Source organism: Mobula hypostoma, chromosome 13 (assembly GCF_963921235.1).
Source record: "Mobula hypostoma chromosome 13, sMobHyp1.1, whole genome shotgun sequence".
Taxonomy (NCBI): domain Eukaryota; kingdom Metazoa; phylum Chordata; class Chondrichthyes; order Myliobatiformes; family Myliobatidae; genus Mobula; species Mobula hypostoma.
The window spans coordinates 700,710-726,794 of record NC_086109.1 but is presented as its reverse complement, the minus strand read 5'-3'; the positions used below and the strand labels follow the sequence as shown (position 1 = coordinate 726,794).

Here is a 26,085-nt window from a genome sequence, read left to right as displayed (position 1 = left end):
ATTGTTTGTCAATGATTTAGATAGTGGATTCGATGGCTTTGTGGCAAAGTCTGTGGATGATTCGAAGATAGGTGGAGGGGTAGGTAGAGTTGAGAAAGCAATGCGATAGTTTCCTGATTGGTCAGGGTATCAAAGGATATGGTGAGAGGGCAGGTGTATGGGGCTGACTGGGATCTGGGATCAGATGATGTAATGGCAGAGTGGACTTGATGGGCTGAATGGCCAAATTCTGCTCCTATGTTTTATGGTCATGAACTTATTTTCTCTCTCTGCTACCCTCATTCTCTATTCCCATCATCATTCTCTCTGCCCACATGCCCTTTCACTCTCCCCACCACTGCTCTCTCCCCCATTCCAATACCCCTGCTATCCCTCCCCACCCCTCCACTCTCTCCTTAATCCCATGCTCTCCCCCCATCCTCTCCCCACCAAACACTCTGCCCCTACTCTGTTCCTATCCTCACATTCTTACCCCCACCTACACACTTTCTCCCCACCCACAACACTTTTCCCAACCCACTCTCTTCCCAGGCATGCTCTTTCTCCCCAAAAAACCCTCCATATGCCCGCTACCCACTCACTCCCCACTCCTGCTCTTTTTCCCCAAACCCCCTCTCACACCACCCCGCTCTCTGCCCATCTGTGCTCTTTCTCCCAAATCCTGCTCTCCCTCAAAACCCCTGCTAACCCATACCCCCGCACTTCCCTCGTCTTTCCATCCTGCTTTTTCTCCCTTCCCTTCTCTCTCCATCTTCCACCTCACCCATGTTTTGTTCTTGCTCATGGTCTTTCTCACTGCCTGTGTCCTCTCTCCCTCTTCCTCTCCAGCCCCAGTCTCCCATTCTCTGCCTCGTCCCCAGCCCAGTGACATCACAAACTGAAAAGCAGCTTCAATGGAAACTGGAGCCACCTAATCAAACCCAGCAGAGAGATGGCCATGTCCCCTGGAACAGCACACCCACCACTCACGACACATTCGCCTCATCCTCCTCACATTTCATCTCCCCTTTTCTGACCATCCACCCCGCTCCCTCCATTCCTCCTTCCTCCCTCCTATATCCATTCACCCCTCTTTCTGTACTCCCTCCGTCCATCCTCCCTCCTCCCTACATCCATCTCTTCTCCTTCCATCCTTTCTCTTTCTCCCCTCTCCATTCATCAGTCTTTCTATCTCTCTTTCTCTCTCTCTCTTCTTCCAAAATTTCTTCCTTCCCTCACCTGTTCCGCCCACGCTTCCATAGATCCTCATTTCCTGTCTCCACTTAACTTTGCCCACCAACACTTCCATCTACCTGTTCATCTGTATTTTCCTCTCTCTCGCTCCCCGACTCTTTCTCTGCATATATAATTTCGAGATACCATCTCTCACCGTCATTTCTTCTACCTACAGTATCTACTCATCGGTTCTCTGTCTCCCTTGCCTCCCCTTTCTGAAACCATTGGTCATTGGTCACATTCGCTCTCACTGGATGTGCTCCTAGTTTGCCTCTCCCTCTACCTACTTACACTCTCTTTGCATATATACTTGGCCACCCACTTTTACCCCATCATTATTTTCATCCCCCATCTCCTCGATGTCCATTGTTCCCCCCAGCACTGCTGCCACCGGCCACTCATCCCCCGTCTGCCCTTCTCCTTGCCACCTCCTCCTTCACTCTCCCTGCCTGCTGACCTATGGGTCGACCTCTCTCTCTAATTCCCCCGCGCAAGCAACGTATTAATTTTCTCGGTGCTGGGGTGTGAGCCGCGCTGCTTGGCTGCGACGGGGCAGCGCGATCCTTTGCTCCTTCTTTCCTGGGCTCAGCTTCCTTTATTTTTAGAAGTGTTGCTTTCTGTCCTGGGTCATTTTCCTTAATATGGGTGTATAGCTCCCTCGTCGTGAGGCAGCCTCCTTGCCAGAGCCAGAATCTCCACACCCAGCATATTGCCACGGCTTCAGGCTGCAGCTGGCTTGACCAGGCTCTTGCTCTCCTCCTTGCATCTCGGCGCAGTCCAAGCGTGCGGCTGAAGATTTCCCGAGTTCCCGCTTTCTGCTTCCCCCGTCCGAGGCTGCCCCTATCTCTATCTCTGCTTCAGGGTTCTCTCTCTGTGCGCCCTCCCCAGAGCTCTCCAGCTGCACGATGAGATGCCCCTGGCTGCTCCTCCTGTCGGCCGCTACCCTCGCCCTGAGCCAGGCGGAGGAGGGCATCAATATCCCTGAGTACGACGGCGAAGACCGGGTCATCCACCTTTCCTCAAAGAACTATAAGCAAGTCCTGAAGAAGTTTGACATCCTCTGCCTGTATTACCACGAGCCCGTAGGCGATGACAAGGTCTCCATGAAGCAGTTTGAATGGGACGAGCTCACGCTGGAGGTACGGACAGGCAAAAGGCGCCAGCAGGGCTGTGGACCCCACGAAGGAACCGTCCACAGCCCTGATGTTGGAGGTGGGGGAGATGTTTGGGGGCGGGGGGGGGGAGTCTCCTTTGCCTACTGAAAACTGCTATTTTAATATTTCAGTATTCGCCGGGGCAAGGAGCAAGGCTCAGCTCTGAATGTGGTCTGGGCTTGTGTGGGACAGCTCAGAGCAACAGGATTCTTGTGCGCGGGCATACACGATACACAAATGGGTGTTTGTGCATGCGTGCGTGTGTGTGTGTGTGTATATATATATATATATATAAACTCATGTGAGTTCGTCTCTGCATGTGTGTGAGTGTATGTGGCTGTATATGGACGTGTGTGTCAAATGATCACTCGCGTGATAGGTAAAATAATGTATGTCGAATGAGCATGGTATCATTTCACTGCTAATATGTCCATCTCTTCCTCTCTCCTTGTCTCCGTATCTCTGACCCAGGGCGAGAAAAAGAGGTGTGTGTGTGTGTGTGTGTGTGTGTTTAAATGCCCTGCACAACCACCCAGCCCCTAGTTACACACCACACACACTGCCAGTTTGGAAACAGTTTTACGGATGGCCTGTACCCAGGCGTCTCTAATCCTACACGTGCCTCTGAGACCTAAAATTGCTTGAACCTGACACCTTGGCTGCAGGACGGAGCGCTGCAGGGCGCAAGTAACACAACCCAGAGTCATATGTTGTGTGTATCATATGTTGACCTCGTCACACAACTCCTCCTCTACAGCTGGTACAGTGAAGGGTTCGAATCCCTGCCCTCGTCATGTACTGGGCAGCATTCCCGGACACATACAGCCTGGACACTCGGATGCTTTTTCTGATTCCTGTCACAATTCTTAGTGAGGAGCGAGGCTGTTCTTTCCATTAGCCAATCTAGAGCAGCAGAATGGTCATTCAAACCCCTCATGGACCCACTAGTAAAGGGTTGCCAGCCCTGGAGTCAAATACATCAGCTTCAGTTTCACCCTCCCCATCATAAAACAGAACAAGCTGCCCAGCAGGGAGATACAGGGACATGGGAGGTGCAAAAGCTGGAAGAGATAGAGGGACAGGGAGAGGTGTAGGGGAGGGAGGGTTTACTGAGACAGGGAGGGATGAAAGACAAAAAGTAGTGTGGGGGCCAGAGGAGGTTACAGAGGCAGGGAGAGACGTATGGACTGTTGGGGTTATATGGATGAGGACATGTGTTGGCACTAAAGGGATTAGAGAGATTGAGAGGCCTGTAGGGCTGAAGAATACAGAGATGGAGATAAGTGTAGGGGACGGAGGGAGTTACAGGGACAATGAGGGGGTTAAGAGCTGGAAGGAGTTATAGAGACAAGGAGGGCTGTAGGGGCCAAAAAGGGTTACAAGGACAGTAGAGGCCACAGGGAGGGGTGTAGGGGTTGCAAGGAGTTATAGAGACAGGGCAGAGTATAGAGGCTAGAAGAGGTTACAGTGATAGAGAGGAATGTCAGAACTGGAGGGGATTTATGAGACTTGGGTCAGCACGTTTGAACTGTACAATATGTTGGTGTTGACTGTAGTTCTGGTCACTATCTACAAGAAGAATGTTATTCTATCAGAACAGGTACAGAAAGGTTTCAAAGAATGTTCTTGGGACCAGAGGACTTCAATTATAAGGAGGAGCTGGATAGGCTGGAAATGTTTTCACAGAGTGTTGGAGTCTGAGGTTGAACTTATAGAGGTTCTTATAAAATGATGAGGGTCATGTATAAGTTGAATAGTCTTACATCCCATGTAGGAGAGTCCAATCCTAGAAGGATTTTCCTCTGCTGTAAAACTATATCACACTGTTCCCCCTAGAAACTGCCCCCATCTGTGACCCTTACCAGTACCTACAAACCCACCCCCTGCGTCTCTCTAACCTCCTTCACTCCCTATATACCTCTATGTCAAGAGTCATATAGCATGGAAACAGGCCCTTCCCAACTGGTCCACACCGACCAAGATGCCTACCTGAGTGAGCCCCATTTGAATTCATTTGGCCCCTCCTATTTATCTGTGTCTTTTGAATGTTGTTACTGTACCAGCCTGTATCACTGCAACTAGCAGCTCGTTCCACACATCAACTGCCTTCTGTGTGAAAAACTGATCCCACAGGTCCCCTTGAAGATTTGCCCTTCTCACCTTAAACCTGTGCCCTCTAAATTTAGACCACCCTATCCTGGGATATAGATCCCATCGATCCTATCTATGTCTCTATAATCTTACAAACCATTATAAGTTCACCTCTCAGCCTCTACTGGTCAGTAAGAACTAACCCAGCCAATGCAATCTTTCTTTATAATTACAGCTCACCATTCCTGACAATATCCAGGTGATTCTCTTCTGCATTCTCTCTAACACTACCACAACATTTCTATAGTGGTGACCAGAAATGCACCCAATATTCCAAACATGGCCTTGCCAATGTATCGTACAGCTGTAATGCTTCATTCTAGTATTTATTTGCAATGCCCCTGCTTATGAAGGCAAGCAAGCTAAATCCTGTCTTCACTACTCTACCCATGTAAACTTGCTGACCAAAGACTTTCTCCGCATCAAAGCTTCTTTTATCCTTGCCATTTACTATATATGCCCTGCCAGAATTAAAGGGCCGAAGTACTTGACCATACTTTTCTGGATTAAATTCCGTCTCCCTTCACCCTATCCAACATTCAAGCTGGTCTACATCCCTCTGTATTGTTTCACAACTTGCTCCACTCTTTGCAATATCTGAAAATTCATGAACCATATCACTACATTCTCAACCAAGTTATTTGTACATACCATAAACAATAATGGTTACAGCACTTACCAATGTGGTACACTGCTGGATACAAACTTTCAGTGGGATAAATACCTATATTACCTTACATTCTGCCTCCTATCACCAAGGTAGGTTTAGAACCAGTTTTCAAATATATCTCAAAATCATCGTGCTTTAACTTTCAGGACCAGCCTACCACCAGGAACTTGTCAAAAGCCTAACTAAGGTGTATGTAACCCACATCTACCATCCTGACTTCCTCAGTTTTATCCTCAAAGAAAAACTTTGTTTGTGGGACATGATCTCCCATGCACAAATCCATGCTGACACCTCCTAAACAGTCCCTGCCCTTCCAAGTGAACAAGGATCCTTTATCTAAGGATTATTTCCTGACCAATGATGCAAGACTTCTTGTTCTGTAGTTCCCAGGTTTAACCCAACTGACCCTCTTGAACATGAAAAAAACATTACCACCCTCCAATCTTCCGGTACCTCAGCAATGGCTAAAAAGTATGTAAACATGTCTGTTAGAATTCCAGCTGTCTCCTCTCTTGCTTCCACCCTGGGATAGATTTCATTGGACAAGAGCATCTGTCCAATTCATGTACATCAATTTCCAACACTTCCTCCTTCCTGATGGACATATTCCAGACTATCAGTGTACACCTCACCAATTCCACTCCGGATTGGTGGTGATGGAGCATATGTCAAAGTCAGAGCTGGTAACAATGGGTGGTATGTGGGGGCCTAAGAGGCTCCAGAATAGGGAGGACTGTAGGGGCTGGAAGAAAATAAAGAGACAGGGAGGAGTGTAGGAAGCAGCATTGGTTACAGGGATTGGGGCTGTTGTGCTCCCTCATTGGTACATCAGGCTGTGGAGGGTCTTCTGATCCTGGGGACCATAGATCCCTCCCTGGAGCTGCCTGCTTTAGGTGATGCTCTAGCTATCCCCTACTGAACCTTGGTAATTGGTTCTTGTCCTGCTAGCCCATTGTGAACTGGGTCTCTGCCCTGAATGAAACTTCACATTCCTGGATTTTAATGAAACTACAGTGGGGCCCTGTAGGATCTTCATTAGATACATTCACAAATGTTGACATTTGCTATTGTGTGTATTCTTCATCGCTGAGACTTCCACAAGACTTTACCAAAACTTCATGATCAAATACACTGTTTCCCAAATCATTATTGGGTCTTTACTGAAGGTGACTAAGCCTTTGTCAGATTTTGTCGTAAGTGGCTTAATCTCTGTCTAGTTCTTGTATTTTTCTTGGGTCTTTGATCAGAACCAAACACTCAAAACAACCCAAAGTTTATCAAGGATTCTCTGCTAATTCAAAACTGAACAAGGACCGAATGAATCGACATGGGCCCCTCAGGGAAATGTTCCCAGAAGACCAGCAAATATCCAAAGATTGAACAAAAACTCATCAACATGTCACACTTGTCCTTAGATCTCAGCAAAACTCCAAAACCTCAACAGGAATCAGCCAGGCTCGAGAAAGCATCACTAGGAACACAATTAAAGTGCTGAGCCGTTAGGGTCTTTTCTTGAATATATGACAGATCTCTTGGATTTTAGGCTCCTTGTTATGTCTTTGATTAGTTCTCCTGAATTTTGGCTTTAATGTAAATTTTAAAATGGTCTTCATTCAGTAGATGACCACTCCGATGGACTATTCTTATTTACTGTACCAGCCCTCAATCTTTCTTAGCCACTTGGGGATCAGGATCTGGGCACTAAGTAACCCTCTGCTCTCTATATACTCATGACTGCGTGGCTAGGCATAGTTCAAATACCGTCTATAAGTTTGCTGACAATACAGCCATGGCTGGTAGAATCTCGGGTGGTGACGAGAGGGTGTACAGGAGTGAGGTATGCCAACTAGTGGAGTGGTGCCACAGCAACAACCTGGCACTCAACGTCAGTAAGAGGAAAGAGCTGGTTGTGGACTTCCGGAAGAGTAAGACGAAGGAACACATACCAATCCTCTTAGAGGGACCAGAAGTGGAGACAGTGAGCAGTTTCAGGTTCCTAGATGTCAAGATCTCTGAGGATCTAACCTGGTCCCAACATATCGATGCAGTTGTAAAGAAGGCAAGACAGTGGCTATACTTTATTCGGAGTTTGAAGAGATTTGGTATGCCAACAAATACACTCAAAAACTTCTTGTCATAAGGGCGGTGGCTGGGAACGAACCCAAGTGCAAGACACAGACACTGAAGTACTAGGGACAGGACTAGGATACAGGGCAATGGCAAGGACATGGACAGGAAACCCAGGAACCTGGAACAGGACTGGACAAAAGAGCTAGGAGCCCGGGCTTGGACTCCGAGCCAGAGACTGGACAAGGACCCAGTACCTGGGTCTTGCCTCTGGCTCGGACCCCAGAACTAGGCAAGGACAAGGCTTGGCAGGCAGGCAGGACGAGGCAGAAATCTACAGGCTTGAAACTTGAGGCGAGAGACTTGAGGCGAGGCGGGGCGAGGCTGGAGACTTGAGGCGAGGCGGGGCAAGGCTGGAGACTTGAGGCGAGGTTGGAGGCTGGAGGGAGGAGACCTGAGGCGAGGCAAGGCTGGAGGCTGGAGGCAGGAGACCTGAGGCGAGGCGAGGCTGGAGGCTGGAGGCAGGAGACCTGAGGCGAGGCGAGGCTGGAGGCAGGAGACCTGAGGCGAGGCGAGGCTGGAGGGAGGAGACTTGAGGCGAGGCGAGGCTGGAGGGAGGAGACTTGAGGCGAGGCGAGGCTGGAGGGAGGAGACTTGAGGCGAGGCTGGAGGCAGGAGACTTGAGATGAGGCGAGGCTGGAGGCAGGAGACTTGAGGCGAGGCTTGGCTGGAGGCTGGAGGCAGGAGACTTGAGACTTGAGGCGAAGCTTGGCAGGAGGCAGGAGACTTGAGGCCAGGCCAGGCGAGGCTTGGCAGGCTCCTCCTGGGCAGGGCGCGGATCACCACCCGACAGAGGCAAGGGACAGGAAGGGACAGAACCAACCCCAGGTAACGGCAAGACAGCCTGGCTTACCTGGGCGGAGGCAAGGGACAGGAAGGGACAGAACCAACCCCAGGTAACGGCAAGACAGCCTGGCTTACCCGGGCAGAGACAAGGGATAAGAAGGGAGCTAGGTACTGGGTGGCTCTGGGACCAGACAGCAAGACAAGGCAAGGCTAGTGGCAAAGCAAGGCAAGACAAGAACTTCAGGTGAGGCGAGAGTTACCGGCAAGACAAGGCAGGGCTTCAGGCGAGGAAACAGAAGGCAGAGCAAGGGATACAAGGAGTAAGGACAAGAACAATCCAGCAACCAAGCCCTGGTCTCTGGAAATATTTATGCAGCCAGCCCCAATTAGCGTCAGCTGCCGCAATTAACTCAACAAGGACAGAAACAGGGTAGAAAGGAAAAGCTGGAGCAAGGCTCGATGGACCGGACTGTGAACAGGAATATGGAGTTTACGGACCGGATTATGACACTTATATAGGATTCTATAGTGGAGAGCACAGGCTGCATCATTGTCTGGTATGGAGGAGCTACTGCCAGGAGTGGAAGAAGCTGCAGGGGTTTGTAAATTTAGTCAGCACCATCTTGGGTACTAGCCTACAATGGACCTATGACATCTTGGAAAAACATCGAAAACATAGAAAACTTCAAGGAGCAGTGTCTCAGAAAGGCAGTGTCCATTACTAAGGACCTCCAGCAATCAGGACATGCCCTTTTCTCACTGTTACCATCAGGTAGGAGATACAGAAGCCTGAAGGCACACACTCAGTGATTCAGGAACAGCTTCTTCCCCTCTGCCATCCAATTCCTAAATGGACATTGAACCCCTGGACACTACCTCACTTTTTTTAAATATATAGTATTTCTATTTTTTGCATGATTTTTAGTCTATTCAATATACGTATACTGTATAAAGATACTGAATAAAATTTATTTATTTATTTATTTATTTATTTATTTATTTTTATTTTGTTTATTTTCCTTTTACATTATGTTTTGCATTGAACTGCTGCTGCTAGTTAACACATTTCATGTCATATGCCGGTGATAATAAGCCTGTTTCTGATTCTCTCCCACCCACCAGCTGGCAGCACAGGTCTTGGAAGATAAGAACATTGGGTTTGGCTTGGTTGACGCAGAGGAGGATGAGGCTGTTGCAAAGAAACTAGGTGAGTTCACTCAATTTCCCCATGTACTTGAGAGGAAAGAGGGGGCAGGAAGGCGTTAGTGAAATGGCTATTGTAAGAGAGAGGAGTGGAGAGTGGAGGGGAAGGGGAGGAGAAGATGGTAGCGGAGTGTAGGAGGGAAAGTTGGATGAGGAATTCTGAGTTGGAGGGGAGGCAGTAATAGTGGATTGATGATGTTGGGTGGGAGGATAAGGAAAGGAGGTGAGTCCCATTCAGATAGAACTTGCCTGACTGATCTCCCTTTCCCCCCTCTGTGCCCCTCCGCTGAACAATGTCCTGTTACAGGTCTGGTTGAAGAAGGCAGCATTTATGTCTTCAAGGAGGATAACGTGATCGAATATGATGGCGAGCTGGCAGCTGACACTATAGTGGAGTTCCTCCTGGATGTAAGTGACCGGGTGTGATGGGGTTGATGGTGGGGAGATTACCAGACGGCTTCTGCTATATGTACAGTGATTCTTTTTCCACTCCATCTTTTTTCAATGTTCCATTATTTGAACACCACTAGGCCACCCTTCTCTGCACCACATTTTTGGTTTGGTTTGAGACTATAAGACCATAACACCATAAGACATAGGAACAGAATTAGGCCATACAGGTCATCAAAACTGCTCTGCCATTTGATCATGCTGATCTATTTCCCTCTCAGCTCCATTCCCCTGACTTCTCCCCATAATGATCATGCCCTGACTTGTCAAAAATCGATTAATATCCACCTTAAATATACGCAATGACTTGGCCTCCACAGCCGTCTGTGACAATGAATTCCTGAGTTCGCTGGTACTGTAATGCATTGTGCTAACCACTACACTACGATGCTGCCCTGTTTTTTGCTATAGAATCTGCTTGAGGGATTTATAAGGCATTGGTAAGGCCTCACTTGGGCTATTGTGAGCATTTTTTGGCCCTTCATCTAAGAAAGGTTGTGCTGATATTGGAGAGAGTTCAAAGGAGTTCATGAAAATGATTCCGGGATTGAAAGGCTTATCAGCTGAGGAGTGTTTGATGGCTCTGGGCCAGTACTTGCTGGAACCTAAAAGAATTAGGGGGATCTCATTGAAATCTATTGAATGCTAAAAGCCCTTGATAGAGTGGATGTGAAGAGGATGTTTCTGGGACCACTTCTCTTTTTGATTTTTATAAATGACCTGGATGAGGAAGTGGAGGGATGGGTTAGTAAATTTGCTGATGACACAAAGTTGGGGGTGCTGTGGATAGTGTGGACGGCTGTCAGAGGTTACATCGATAAGATGCAAAACTGGGTTGAGGTGGCAGATGAAGTGTGAGGTGGTTCAAATTGGTAGGTCAAATATGATGGCAGAATATAGTATTAATGGTAAGACTCTTGGCAGTGTGGAGGATCAAAGAGATCTTGGGATCCGAGTCCATAGGACACTCAAAGCTGCTGCGCAGGTTGACTGTGGTTAAGAAAGCATATGGTGCATTGGCCTTCATCACTGTGGGGTTGAGTTTAAGAGCCGAGAGGTAATGAAACAGCTAAATAGGACCCTGTTCAGACCCCACTTGGAGTACTGTGCTCAGTTCTCATCACCTCACTACAGGAAGGATGTGGAAACCATAGAAATGGTGCAGCGGAGATTTCCAAGGATGGGGGAGCATGGCCTTTGAGAATAGGTTGAGTGAACTCAGCCTTTTCTCCTTGGAGCGACGGAGGATGAGAGGTGACCTGATGGAGGTGTATAAGATGATGAGAGGCATTGATCATGTGGATAGTCAGAGGCTTTTTCCCAGGGCTGAAATGGCTAACACGAGAAGGCGCAGTTTTAAGGTGCTTGGAAGTAGGTACAGAGGAGATGTCAGGGGTAAGTTTTTTACGCAGAGAGTAGTGAGTGCGTGGAATGGGCTGCTGGTGGCGGTGTTGGAGGCGGAAATGACAGGGTCTTTTAGGAGACTCCTGGATACAGTAGGTCTTAGAAAAACATTGTGGGCTGAATGGCCTGTATTGTGCCGTAGGTTTTCTATGTTTCTATGAACAGAACTGCTCACAATACTCCAAATTAGCCCTCACCAATGTCTTAAACAATTTCAGCATAATATTCCATCTCCTGCGCTTGGTAAATTGATTTATGAAGGCCAATGTGCCAAAAGCTTTCTTTACGAACCAATCTACCTGTGACGCCACTTTCAATAAATTTTGGACCTGTATTCCTAGATCCCTTTATTCTCCACATCATCATTGCCATACCATTCACTGTGTAAGACCTACCCTGGCTTGTCCTACCGAAGTGCAAACTTCGCACTTGTCAGCATTAAGTTCCATCTGTCATTTTTCAGCCCATTTTCCCAGCTGATGCAGATACCTCTGCATGCCATGATAGGCTTCCTCACTGTCCACTTCACCCCCAATCTTGCGGTCATCCACAAACTTGCTGCTCCAGTTGATCACTTTATTATCCAGATTGTTGATATAGATGACAAACAACAAATGACCCAGCACCGATCCCTGCAGCACGCCACTAGTCACAGGTCAGAGAGGCAACCATCGACTACCCTTCTCTGGCTTCTCCCACAAAGCCAATGTCAAATCCAATATACTACCTCATATCGGATGCCGAGTGACTGAACCTTCTTGACCAATCTCCAATGCTGGATATTGCCAAATGTCTTGTTAAAGTCCAGGTAGACAACATCCACTACCTTGCCTTCATCCATTTTCCTGGTAATGTCCTCGAAAAACTCTATAAGATTGGTTAGACATGACCTGTCCTTAGCCATGCTGACAGTCCTTAATCAGGCCATGTCTATCCAGGTACTTACATATTCGGTCCCTCAGAATACCTTCCAATAACTTTCTGTCCACTGATGTCAGACTCCATGACCTATAATTTACTGGTTTACGTTCAGAGCCTTTTTTAAACAGTGGAACAACATTGGCTATCCTCCAATCCTCAGGTATCTCTCCTGTCAGTAAGGATGATTTAAATATTTTTCCAGTGCCATGGCAAATATTGCACTTGCCTCCCTCCCATAGCGTCAAGGGAACACCTTACCAGGCCCTGTGAATTTATCCACCATTATTTGCCTTGGGATAGCAAACACCTCCTCCTCTGTAATTCAGTCAGGATCCATGAAATTGATGCAGCTTTGCCTGACTTCTACAGACTATGTCGGTCTACTGAGTAAATGCTTAGTTACTAGGATTTGGGGGCCCATACCAAACTTCCTCAACCGTCTGAGGTGAAAGAGGTGCTGTTGTGCCTTTTTCACCACACAGCTGATGTGTACAGACCATGTGAGGTCCTTGGTGATGTGGATGCTGAGGATTTTGAAGCTGTTTACCCTCTCAACCCCAGATCCATTGATGTCAATAGGGGTTAGCCTGTCTCCATTCCTCTTGTAATCTACAACTAGCTCCTTTGTTTTTTTGACTTTAAGGGAGGGTTTGTTTTCTTGACACCACTGTGTCAGAGAGATTACTTCTTCCCAGTAAACCACCTCGTTATTGTTTGAGATAAGGCCAATTAATGTAGTGTCATTGGCAAATTTAATTAGCAGGTTGGAGCTGTGGATGAGTATACAGGCAGTAAAGGAGGGGACTCAGTAAGCAGCACTGAGGGGCTCCTGTGTTGAGAGTCAGAGAGGTGGGGGTGAGGGAGCCCACTCTTACAACCTGCTAGCGATCTGACAGGAAGTCCAGGATCCAGCTGTACAAGGCAGGGTCAGGGCCGAGGTCTCTGAGCTTCTTGTCGAGCCTGGATGGAACAATGGTGTTGAATGCTGAACTGTAGTCCAAGAACAGCATTCTCACATAGCATCCAGATGTGTAAGGATGGTATGTAGAACAGTGGCTATTGCATCATCTGTCAATCGGTTGTGTTGGTAGGCGAATTGTAGGCAAATTGTATTTTCCGGTGACATAAAGAGTAAAAGGGAAGTGAGAGTTGATATTGGAAAATGATGCTGGTGAGGTAGTAATGGAGGACAAAGAAATGGCAGATGAACCAAATGAGTATTTTGAATCAGTCTTCACTGTGGAAAACACGAGCAGTGTGCCAGATGTTGAAAGGTGTGAGGGAAGAGAAGTGAGTGCAGTTACTATTACAAAGGAGAAGGTGCTCAAAAAGCTGAAAGACCTCAGGGTACATAAGTGAACTACAGCCTAGGGTTCTGAAAGAGGTGGCGGTACAGAATGTGGAAGCATTAATAATGATCTTTCAAAAATCATTGGACTCTGGCATGGTACCGGAGGACTGGAAAATTGCAAATGTTACTCCACTCTTTAAGAAAGGAGAAAGGCAGCAGAAAGGAAATTATAGACTGACCTCAGTAGTTGGAAAGATGTTGGAGTCAATGTTAAGGATGAGGTGATGGAATACTTGGTGACACAGGACAAGATACAAAATTAGCATGGCTTCCTTAAGGGAAAATCTTGCCTGCTGAAACTGCTGGAATTCTTTGAAGAAATTACAAGCAAGATAGAGTAAGGGGATGCAGTGGATGTTGTATATTTGGACTTTCAGAAGGCCTTTGACAAGGTGACACACATGAGGCTGCTTTCCAAATTAAGAGCCCATAATATTACAGGAAAGTTACTAGTATGGCTAGACCATTGGCTGATTGGAAGGAGGCAGTGAGTGGGAATAAAAGGATCCTTTTCTGGTTGACTACAGGGGTTGGTGTTGGAACTGCTTCTTTTTATGTTGTATATCAATGATTTAGATGATGGAATAGATGGCTTTGTTACAATGTTTACAGGTGATATGTAGATCGGTGGAGGGAGAGGTAATGTTGAGGAAATAGGTAGGCTGCAGAAGGACTTAGACAGATTAGGAGAATGAGCAAGAAAGTGGCAAATTAAATATGATGTTGGCAAATGCATGGTCATGGACTTAGGTAGTGGAAATAAATGTGCAGACTATTTTCTAAATGGGGAGAAAATCCAAAATTCTGAGATGCAAAAGGACTCGGAAGTCCTTGTGCAGAACATTCTAATGGTTAAGTTGTAGGTTGAGTCGGTGGTGAGGAAGGCAAATGCAATGCTAGGATTCATTTCAAGAGGTCTAGAATACAAGAGCAGGGATGTGATGCTGAGGCTTTATAAAGCACTGGTGAGGCCTCACCTTGAGTGTTGTGAACAGTTTTGGGCTCCTCATCTAAGAAAAGATGTGCTGGCATTGGAGAGGGTTCAGAAGAGGTTCACAAAAATGATTCTGGGAATGAAAGGGTTATTGTATGAGGAATGTTTGATAGCTTTGGGTCTGTACTCACTGGAATTTAGAAGGATGAGGGGAGGTCTCATTGAAATCTTTTGAATGATAAAAGGCCTAGACAAAGTAGATGTGAAAAGGACATTTCCCATGGTGGGAGTCTCTAGGACAAGAGGACACAGCCTCAGGATAGAGGGGCACCCATTTAAAATAAGTATGTAGAGAAATTTCTTTAGCCAGATGGTGGTGAATTTGTGGAATTTATTACCAGAGGTAACTGTGGAGTCTGTCATTAGGTGTATTTAGGGCAGAAATTGATCGGTTTTTGTTTGGACATGGCATCAAAGGTTATGGGGAGAAGGCCAGGGAGTGGGGCTGAGGAAGGGAAATGAGGATCAGCCATAATTGAATGGCAGAGTAGAGTTAATGGGCCAAATGGCCTAATTTTGCTCCTATGTCTCATGGTCTTATGGCCTAAAGGAAAGATGACACAACTGTGGCGAACAAGAGAAGTCAAAACCAGCATAAACCAAAGAGATGGCATATAATGGAGCAAAAATTAATGGGAAGTTAGAGGAGTGGGAAGCTTTTAAAACACAACATAAGGCAACTAAAAAGACCATTAAGAAAGGAAAGATGGAATACAAAAGTAAGCTCGCCAATAATATTAAAGAGGATACCAAAAGTTTGTTTAGATACATGAAGTGTAAAAGAGAAGTGAGAGTGAATATCAGACCGATGGAAAAACATGCTGGAGAGGTAGTAAAGGGGGTGAGGGAAATGGTGGATGAACTGAATGAGTATTTTGCATCAGTTTTCATAACGGAAGATACTATATTTAAGGCAGAGATTGATAGATTCTTGATTGGTGAGGGCATGAGGGATACAGGGAAGAAGATACAAGGAAGGAGATTGGGGCTGAGAGGAAAATTGGATCAGCCATGATGAAATTGTGGAGAAGATTCAATGGGCTAAATGGACTAATTCTGCTCCTTTATCTTATGGTCTTATGGTCTTATAAAACACAGAATATAGAATAATGTGTAACATCTACAAAGTAAGTGTAATACAGGTAAACAATAAGGTGCAAGATCAGAAAGATGTGGATCTTGAGGCTGAGTCTCTTTTATAGGACAAGAGGTCCATTTAAGAGTCTGTTAAGAGTAGTATAGAAGTTGTCCATGAGCTGCATGGTACATACTTACAGGCTTTTATATTGTTACTGATGGGTGGGACGAGAAGAGAGAATGTCCCAGGTAGTCTCTGCTTTTTCTCATCCACATGCTACAACCAACTTCCTACCCACCCTGGCTGCTGGTGGCCCTCAGAGGCAGCGAGCACTGGCCTTTCATGTGGTTGAAAATTGAAACCTCCCCTTCTCTAGATCTCAAATTGGCAACTGCATGGTCTAGAGGTCAGCAGGTCCCAAGTTAGAGCCGGGTTTGGTCACCAAGATATTCAAAGGAGATGCAGTAGGTGTGGTGTACTTGGATTTTCAGAAGACTTTTGACAAGGTGCCGCACATGAGGCTGCTTAGCAAGATAAGAGCCCATGGAATTACAGGGGAGTTACTAGTTTGGGTGGAGCATTGGCTGATCAACAGAAAACAGAGAGTGGGAATAAAGGGATCCTTTTCTGGCTGGCTGCCGATTACCAGGGGAGTTCCACAGATGTCGGTTTTGGGACTGCTGCTTTTTACATTGTATGTCAATGATTTGGACTATGGGATTAATGGATTTGTGACTAAATTTGTGAAGATACAAAGATAGGGTAGCGTTGAGGGAACAGAGAGCCTGCAGAGAGACTTAAATAGCTTAGGGGAATGGACAAAGAAGTAGCAAATGAAATATAATGTTGGAAAGTATATGGTCATGAACTTTGGTGGAAGAAATTAACAGGCAGACTATTATTTAGATGGGGAGAGAATTCAAAATGCAGAGATGCAAAGGGACTTGGGAGTTGGGAGTTCTTGTGCAGGATACCCTAAAGGTTAACCTCCATATTGAGACAGTGGTGCAGAAGGTGAATGCAATGTTGGCATTCATTTCTGGAGGTATAGAATATAAGAGCAGGGATGTGATATTGAGGCTCTATAAGGCACTCATGAGACCACACTTAGAGCATTGTGTGCAGTTTTGGGCTCCTTATTTTAGAAAGGATATACTGACATTGGAGAGAATTCAGAGAAGATTCACGAGAGTGATTCCAGGAATGAAAGTTTTACCGTATGAAGAACGTCTTGGGCTGTATTCCCTAGAGTTCAGGAGAATGAGGGGGGATTTCATCGAAACATTCTGAATGTTAAAAGGCCTGAACAGATTAGATATGGCAAAATTATTTCCCATGGTAGGAGAGTCTAGGACAAGAGGGCATGCCTTCAGGTTTGACGGACGTCTATTTAGAACAGAGATGTGAAGAAGTTACTGTAGTCCGATGGTGGTAAATCTGTGGAATTTGTTGCCATGAGTGGCTGTAGGGTCAAGACATTGGGTGCATTTAAGGCAGAGATAGATAGGTTCTTGATTAGCCAGGGCATCAAAGGGTATGGGGAGAAAGCAGGGGAGTGGGGATGACTGGAAGAATTGGCTCAGCCCATGATTGAATGGCAGAGCAGACTCGATGGGCCAAATGGCCTACTTAGAACCATAGAACATTACAGCACAGAAACAGGCCTTCTGGCCCTCCTTGGCTGTGCCGAACCATTTTTCTGCCTAGTCCCACCGACCTGCACCTGGACCATATTCCTCCATACACCTCTCATCCATGTACCTGTCCAAGTCTTTCTTAAATGTTAAAAGTGAGCCCGCATTTACCACTTCATCTGGCAGCTCATTCCACACTCCCACCACTCTGTGTGTGAAGAAGCTCCCCCTAATGTTCCCTTTAAACTTTTCTCCCTTCACCCTTAACCCATGTCCTCTGGTTTTTTTTCTCCCCTAGCCTCGGTGGAAATAGCCTGCTTACATTCACTCTATCTAAACCCATCATAATTTTATATACCTCTATCAAATACACCTTTATTCCCTGGAGCGTAAAAGAGTGAGGGAATAAAGTCCTAACCTATTCAACCTTTCTCTGTAACTCAGTTTCTCAAGTCCTGGCAACATCCTTGTAAACCTTCTTTGCACTCTTTCAACCTTATTAATATGCTTCCTGTAATTTGGTGACCAAAACTGTACACAATACTCAAAATTCGGCGTCACCAATGCCTTACACAACCTCACCATAACATTCCAACTCTTATACACAATACTTTGAGTTATAAAGGCCAATGTACCAAAAGCTCTCTTTACGACCCTATCTACCTGTCACACCACTTTTAGTGAATTTTGCATCTGTATTCCCAGATCCCTTTGTTCTACTGCACTCCTCAGTGCCTTACCATTTACCTTGTATGTTCTACCTTGGTTTGTCCTTCCAAAGTGCAATACCTCATACTTGTCTGCATTAAACTCCATCTGCCATTTTTCAGCCCATTTTTCCAGCTGGTCCAAATCCCTCTGCAAGTTTTGAAAACCTTCCTCACTGTCCACTATACTTCCAATCTTTGTATCATCAGCAAATTTGCTGATCCAATTTACCACATTATCTTCTGCTCCTATATTTTATGGTCTTATGGCCTTACCAACTCCTTAGTCTTTGTTTCAAATTTGAAGACTTCCATGCCAAACAAGGAGACATGAGGTTCTTTGTTGCCTAGGGGAATTGCACCTGGATCCCATCCACTTTCCAGATGATCCAGACAACATTCAGATAAAAGTTTAGAAGTGACAGGTATCATTACAACTACATAACTGCCAGACAAAGACTTTCTCCAACAAGAGCGGGTCTAGCCACTGACATCCCATCATTCAGTCTCCACCATCAACATCCTAAGGTCACCACCAAATAGACTATCAACCAGATCAGCCTATGACTATGGATTAACATCATAGCTCTAGGAGCAGGTCAGAGACTGGAGATCTTGTGCGGTGTGTCTCACATTCCGATATCCCATGGCTCTCCCCATTTACAAGTCATGAATGTGATAGATCATTCTCAACTTGTCTGGGTAACTGCAGCTCCAACAACTCTTTAGAAGGCCAACACCATCCAGGTCAAAGGAGCTGCTCTATCAGCTCTCTATCCAACTTCCAAATCATTCCTTCCCTCCACCCCCTAAACACTCCCTCTCTCCAGCTTCCTAAATACTCATTCCCTCAGCCCTAAACAACCTCTCCATCTGCTGCCCTAAAAACTCCCTCCCTCCTCCTCCTCCCTAAACAACCCCTCCCTCCATCAACACACTGTGATTGCAATGTGTACCACCTGCTGGAGTCACTCAGCAAGGTGACAAAGTAGAACAACTTCAAATCCATGGTTCAGGTAACTCTACCCTAATTTAGTCTATAAAAGGAGCACTTGGAATAGATCTTCCAGTGTGTCTAACCGGGGTGGGATCTTGGTTGGTGTAACCCCCACCATTCCAACTCTTCCCCTCTGGCAGTGCTTTCACTATGGTCCCATTAACCTTCAGAGTAGTCCTCCAGCAATGGACGTGTTCCAAGATCCCAGTGTTCATGGAGTTCACCCTTCCAGACCCTCTTCCTACTCATCCAAACAGGCACCCATCCTGATACCCTGTGCCCAACCCTACTGGGATATCAGGTTTCCAGTCTACAGGGTGGAGATCCTCTGGTCGCATGACCAACAATAATCAGTGCGTCATGTGGGAGTCCAGGTATGCGGGGAGGTAATGATGGTGAGGGACTGGTGGAGAGCAGCAAGGTGGAGGTGGAATTGGGAGGATTGTGTGTAGTTGACTTGTTCTGTGCCGTGATAGTGATTGCTGACATGCTGGTATTTCTAAAGGTTCTGGAAGACCCAGTGGAGATGATCGACGATGAGGGCGAACTAGAAACGTTTGAGGACAATGAGGATGAAATCAAGCTGGTTGGGTACTTCAAGAATGAAGATTCAGAACGTAAGATTTTAGCAGTCATGGAATTGCCAATGACTGCTCCACCCTTCTGTCTGGTCATGCCAGCCATCTCAGCATTGTCATCTTGCACCTTTGATTGTCTTTCTCTGCAATACAGAGGGAGATCTAAAGAGTTTCACATGTGATACAGAGACTTAGTCTTTACAGGTTGATCATGGTGTGGTCTGATCCAGGAATATGTAAGATCAGAAATGAACACAATGCTCTCAGTATGGTCTAACTGAGAGATATGGAAATCAGAACAGGACACAGTGCTCCCAGTGTGATGTAATCCAGGGATATGAAGGTCAGAACTGTGCATGATGCTGTCAGTATGGTCTGACCCAGAGGAAGGGAGAGTAGAACTGTGTAGTGTTCCCTGTGTGGACTAACCAAGGGATATGGAGACCAGAAATGTACATGGTACACCGGTATCGTTGAACCCAAGGATTTAGATATCATACTTGCACACACTGCACCCAGTTTGATCTAATCCAGCAGTCCAAAGCTGTGCACAGTGCTTTTAGTGTGGGTCTGATCCAGGGGAGGTGTTCTGACAAGTTTGAAAGGAAGAACAGACAGAGCCATATAAATGAACATGGTGGGACTGAAGAGCATCTGATTCAATACAAGAAGCATTATGGGTGAAGCAGATGGACGTGTCCTGTGTAGTTCATGGAATTATGAAGTTGTGGCCATCACGGAGACTTAGTTCGAAGAGGAATAGAACTGGGTTTCGATGTTATATATGTGATAGAGAAGGAGATAATAAAAAGGGGATAATTAGGGAGAGGGCATGACCACTCAAGGATAAAGCAGGAAATTTATACTTGGAATCAGAGGATGTGGGCAAGGTACTAAATTAATAGCTTGCATTGAGATTCACCAAGGAGAGTATATGGACGATAGTGAGATCAACGTGGGGAATCCTACCATGCTGGGGCATTTTGAGATCAGGAAGGAGGGGATATGAGATCTCTTGAAAAATAAGCCCCCAGGGCCTGAAGAATATATCCCTGTTTATTGAAGGAGGCAAGAGAGGAGATTGCTGAGGTCTTGACCTATATTTTTGTATGTTTTCAAGACACAGGCAAGATCGCAGAGGACTAGTGAGCTGTGAAATTTCTTCCTTGGTCAAGAAGAAGATACAGATGATGGATAATCCAGGAAATTATAGACCAGCAAATCATATCAGTGGCAGAGAAGTTATTGGAAAGCAACACACATCAAAGTTGCTGGTGAACGCAGCAGGCCAGCCAGCATCTCTAGGAAGAGGTACAGTCGGCGTTTCAGGCCGAGACCCTTCGTCAGGACTAACTGAAAGAAGAGTTAGTAAGAGATTTGAAAGTGGGAGGGGGAGGGGGAGATCCAAAATGTTAGGGGAAGACAGGAGGGGGAGGGATGGAGCCAAGAGCTGGACAGGTGATTGGCAAAGGGGATATGAGAGGATCATGGGACAGAAGGCCCAGGGAGAAAGACAAGCGGAGGGGGGAACCCAGAGGATAGGCAAGGGGTATAGTTAGAGGGACAGATGGAGAAAAAGGAGAGTGGGAGAAAGAATGCGTGTATAAAAATAAATAACGGATGGGGTACGAGGGGAAGGTGGGGCATTAGCGGAAGTTAGAGAAGTCAATGTTCATGCCATCAGGTTGGAGGCTACCCAGACGGAATATAAGGTGTTGTTCCTCCAACCTGAGTGTGGCTTCATCTTTACAGTAGAGGAGGCCGTGGATAGACATGTCAGAATGGGAATGGGATGTGGAATTAAAATGTGTGGCCACTGGGAGATCCTGCTTTCTCTGGCGGACAGAGCGTAGGTGTTCAGCAAAGCGGTCTCCCAGTCTGCATCGGGTCTCGCCAGTATATAGGCCACATCAGGAGCACCGGATACACTATATCACCCCAGCCGACTCACAGGTGAAGTGTCGCCTCACCTGGAAGGACTCTCTGGGGCCCAGAATGGTGGTAAGGGAGGAAGTGTAAGGGCATGTGTAGCTCTTGTTCTGCTTACGAGGATAAATGTCAGGAGGGAGATCAGTGGGGAGGGATGGGGGGAGGCGACAAATGGACAAGGGAGTCGCGTAGGGAGCGATCCCTGTATCCCTGTGGAAAGCCGGGGGGGGGGGGGCGAAGGGAAAGATGTGCTTCATGGTTGGATCTCGCTGGAGGTGGCGGAAGTTACAGAGAATAATATGTTGGACCCGGTCTCCAAGATGAAGCCACACTCAGGTTGGAGGAACAACACCTTATATTCCATCTGGGTAGCCTCCAACCTGATGGCATGAACATTGACTTCTCTAACTTCTGCTAATGCCACACCTCCCCCTTGTACCCCATCCATTATTTATTTTTATACACACATTCTTTCTCCCACTCTCCTTTTTTTCCTTCTGTCCCTCTGACTATACCCCTTGCCCATCCTCTGGGTCCCCCCCCCTTGTATTTCTCCCTGGGTCTCCTGTCCCATGATCCTCTCATATCCCCTTTGCCAATCACCTGTCCAGCTCTTGGCTCCATCCCTCCCCCTCCTGTCTTCTCCTATCATTTTGGATCTCCCCTTCCCCCTCCCACTTTCAAATCTCTTACTAACTCTTCCTTCAGTTAGTCCTGACGAAGGGTCTTGGCCTGAAACGTCGACTGTACCTCTTTCTAGAGATGCTGCCTGGCCTGCTGCGTTCACCAGCAACTTTGATGTGTGTTGATTGAATTTCCAGCATCTGCAGAATTCCTGTTGTTTAAGTTATTGGAAAGATTTCTTTGAAATAGGATTTACTCATGTTTCAAACTGCATGGCCAGATAAGGCACAGTGAGTTGGCTTCATTGGGGGCAGGTCATGTCTTTTGAGGTGGTGACAAAGGTAGATGCCAAAAGTAGATCTCTAGATATTGTCTACATTGATTTTAGTTAGGTGTTTGACAAGATGCCTCATGGTATGGTCATCCAGAAGATTAAGATGCATGAGATCCACAGTAACATGGTCATTTGGATTCAGAATTGCCTTTTCCACAGAAAAGAGATGTTAGTTTTTGATGTGACGTGCTCTGGCTGGATATCCATGACAGGTAGTGTTCTTCAGGGATCCAGAGTAGGACATGAACTGCATGTTGATCCCTACAAATTTCAAAAGAGATGCCAGGATAGGTTATTGGCTCCTAACTGCTAGGGTCGAGGATGTCTCTGAGTGGTTGCAGAATATTCTTGAAGGGGAGGGTGAGTAACCAGAGATTGTGATACATGTTGGTGTCAATGACATGGATGAAGAGGGGTAGAGGTCCTGCACACTAAGTTTAGGGAGTTAGGAAGGAGGCTGAAGAGCGGAACCTCCAAGGTGTTAATCTCTAGATTACTCCTGGTGCCATGAGCTAGGGAAGGTCAGAAAAGGAAGATAGCATAGTTGACTTAAGGAGATGGTGCAGGGGGCAGGGTTTCAAGTTCTTGGATCATTGGAGCCTTTTTTGGGGAAGGAGTGACCTGCACAAGTGAGATGGGTTGAACCTGAACTGGAGGGGAAGCAATATCCTGGGAGAAGGGTTTGCTAATGCTATTGCGGAGGATTTAAAATAGATTTTCAGGGTGGTGGGAACTGAGGTGAAGAAGCAGAGCAGGGGGCAGTTGGCACATAAGTAGAGACAGCTTGTAGGGAGTTTGTGAGGCAGGATAAGCAGATGATTGAGCAAAGATGGACTCAGCCAGATGGCTTGAGATGTGTCTATTTTAATGCAAGGAGTATAATAAACAAGGCTGATGAATTTAGATCAATACGTGGAACTATGATGTTGTGGCCATAACAAAGACTTGGATGTCTCAGGGGCAGGAATGGCAGCTGAATATGCCGGGCTTTAGATGTTTCAAAAAGGACAGGTAGGGAGACAAAAGAGGTGGGGGTGAGGCATTGCTAATCAGGAATAGCATCACCACTGCAGAAAAGGAGGAAGTCTACTGAGTCGTTCTGGGTAGAAGTCAAAAACAGGAAGGAGGAAATAACTCTACTGGGTGTTTTTTATATAGCCCCCAGTAGTAACAGAGACATTGAGGACCAGATAGGGAGGCAGATTCTGGAACAATGCAATAATAATAAGATTGTGTGATGGGTGATCTTAACTTTCCTAATATTGACTGGCGTCTCCTTAGAGCAAGGGGTTTAGATGGGTAGAGTTTGTTAGGTGTATTCAGGAAGGTCTTCTGGCACAATATGTAGATAAGCCAACTCAAAGAGAAGCTGTACTTGATCTGGTATTGGGAAATGAACCTGATCACGTGTCAGATCTCTTGGTGTGAGAACATTTTGGAGGTAGTGATCACAAATCTGTCTCCTTTACTATAGCACTGGAGAGGGCTAGGAGCAAACAATTTGGAAAAAAAAACATTTAATTAGGGTAGGGGGAAATATGATGCTATTACATAGAAACATAGAAAACCTACAGCACAATACAGGCCCTTTGACCCACAATGCTGTGTCGAACATGTACTTACTTTAGAAATTACCTAGGGTTATCCATAACCCTCAATGTTTCTAAGCTCCATGTACCTATCCAGGAGTCTCTTAAAAGATCCTATCGTATCTGCCTCTATCACGGTCGCCGGCAGCCCATTCCACACACTCACCACTCTCTGTGTAAAAATCTTAATCCTGACATCTCCTCTGTAGCTACTTCCAATCAATTTAAAACTGTGCCCTCTTGTGTTAGCCATTTCAGCCCTGGGAAAAAGCCTTTGACTATCCACATGATCAAAGCCTCTCATCATCTTATACAACTCTATCAGGTCACCTCTCATCCTCTGCCGCTCCAAGGAGAAAAGGCCGAGTTCAATCAACCTACTCTCATAAGACACGCTCCACAATCCAGGCAATATCTTTGTGAATTTCCTATTAACCCTTTCTATAGTTTCTACATCCTTCCTGTAGTGAGGTAACCAGAACAGAGCACAATACTCCAAGTTGGGTCTGACCAGGGTCCTATATAGCTGTAACATTACCTTTCAGCTCTTAAGCTCAATCGCATGGTTGATGAAGGCCAATACACCGTTTGCCTTCTTAACCACACAGTCAACCTGCACAGCAGCTTTGAGTGCCCTATGGACTCGGACCCCAAGATCCCTTTGATCTCCCACACTGCCAACAGTCTTACCATTAATACTATATTCTGCCGTTATATTTGACCTCCCAAAATGAACCACCTCACACTTATTTGGGTTGAACTCTATCTGCCACTTCTCAGCCCAGTTTGCATTCTATTGATGTCCCTTTGTAATCTCTGACATCTCTCCACACTATTCAAAACATCCCCAACCTTTGTGTTATCAGCAAATTTATTAACCTATCCCTCCACTTCCTCATCCAGGTCATTTATAAAAGTCATGAAGAGGAGGGGGTCCCAGAACAGATTCCTGAGGCACACACTGGTCACAATTAGGCAGAAACTTGGGAACATAAATTATGAGCAGATGCTCTCAGGGAAATGCACAGCAGAAATTGGCAAATGTTCAGGGAACCTTTGCATGGCATTCATCATGGGTATGTACCATTGAGGCAAGGAAAGGTTGGTAGGGTAAAAGAACCATGGTGTACAAAGGATGTACAAAATCTAGTTAAGAAGAAAAGAAAAGCTTACGAAAGGTTCAAGAAAATAGGTATGGTTAGAGCCCTAGAAAATTACAAGGATGCTGAGAAGGAGATCAAGAATGAAATTATGTGAACTAGAAAGAGCCAGAAGAAGGCCTTGGTGAGCAGGATTAAGGAAAACCCCAAACCCCTGCAAGTATGTGAAGAGCAAAAGGAAGTGCCGTGTGAGAATAGGAGCCATCAAGTGCAATAGTGGAAACACGTGCTTGGAGCCAGAGGAGGTAACAGAAGTATACTTTGCTTCAGTATTCACCAAGGAAAATGACCTTTGCAATTGTAGGGATGACTTTCAGTGGACTGAAACGCTTGAGTGTATAGACATTAAGAAAGAAGATGTGCTGGAGCTGTTGAAAGGTATTAAGCCAGATAAGTCACTGGGACTGGACGAGATATACCCCAGGCTACTGTGAGGAGATAGCTGAGCCTCCAATGATGATCTTTGCATCATCAATAGGGGTGGGAGAAGTACCAGAAGATTGGAGGGTTGCAAATGTTATTCGCTTGTTCAAGAAAGGGAGTAGAGATAACCCAGGTAATTATAGACTATTGTGTCTTACTTCAGTGGTAGGCAAATTTTTGGAGAAGATCCAGAGATGCAGGATATATGAACATTTGGAGAGACATAGTCTGATCAGGGATAGTCAACATGGTTTTGACAAGGGCAGGTCATGCCTTACAAGCCTAATTGAATTCTTTGAAGATGTAGCAAAACACATTGATGAAGGTAGAGCAATGGATGTAGTGTATATGGATTTCAGTAAGGCATTTAATAAGGTTCCCCATGCAAAGCTCATTCAGAAATTAAGGAGGCATGTGATCCAAGTAACCCTAACTCCCCAGCATTTTGTGTGTGATGCTTTGGGTTTCCAGCATCTGCAGAATCTCTTATGCATAGAATATGCAGAGAATGCATGGCAAAGAGCCATGTGCAGGCTGAAGGTACGAGTCATTTGCTTATTAATTCAATGCAACACCATCGGCTGAACTACAGTAAAGTGTGTGGAG

The 26,085-nt window shown here is 46.0% G+C and overlaps 1 protein-coding gene across 1 annotated transcript in view; it reads left to right on the top strand.

Annotated features, from left to right (window-relative positions):
- Positions 1–1,873: 1,873 nt before the first annotated feature.
- The window catches only part of LOC134355353 (calsequestrin-1-like), a 46,442-nt gene continuing 22,230 nt past the window's right edge, over positions 1,874–26,085 (top strand). The window contains exons 1-4 of the mRNA XM_063065116.1: positions 1,874–2,354; positions 9,226–9,310; positions 9,614–9,714; positions 19,348–19,459. Coding sequence (XP_062921186.1) covers positions 2,121–2,354; positions 9,226–9,310; positions 9,614–9,714; positions 19,348–19,459 — 532 coding nt within the window. The 5' untranslated portion in view covers positions 1,874–2,120. The remainder of the gene's footprint in view (positions 2,355–9,225; positions 9,311–9,613; positions 9,715–19,347; positions 19,460–26,085) is intronic.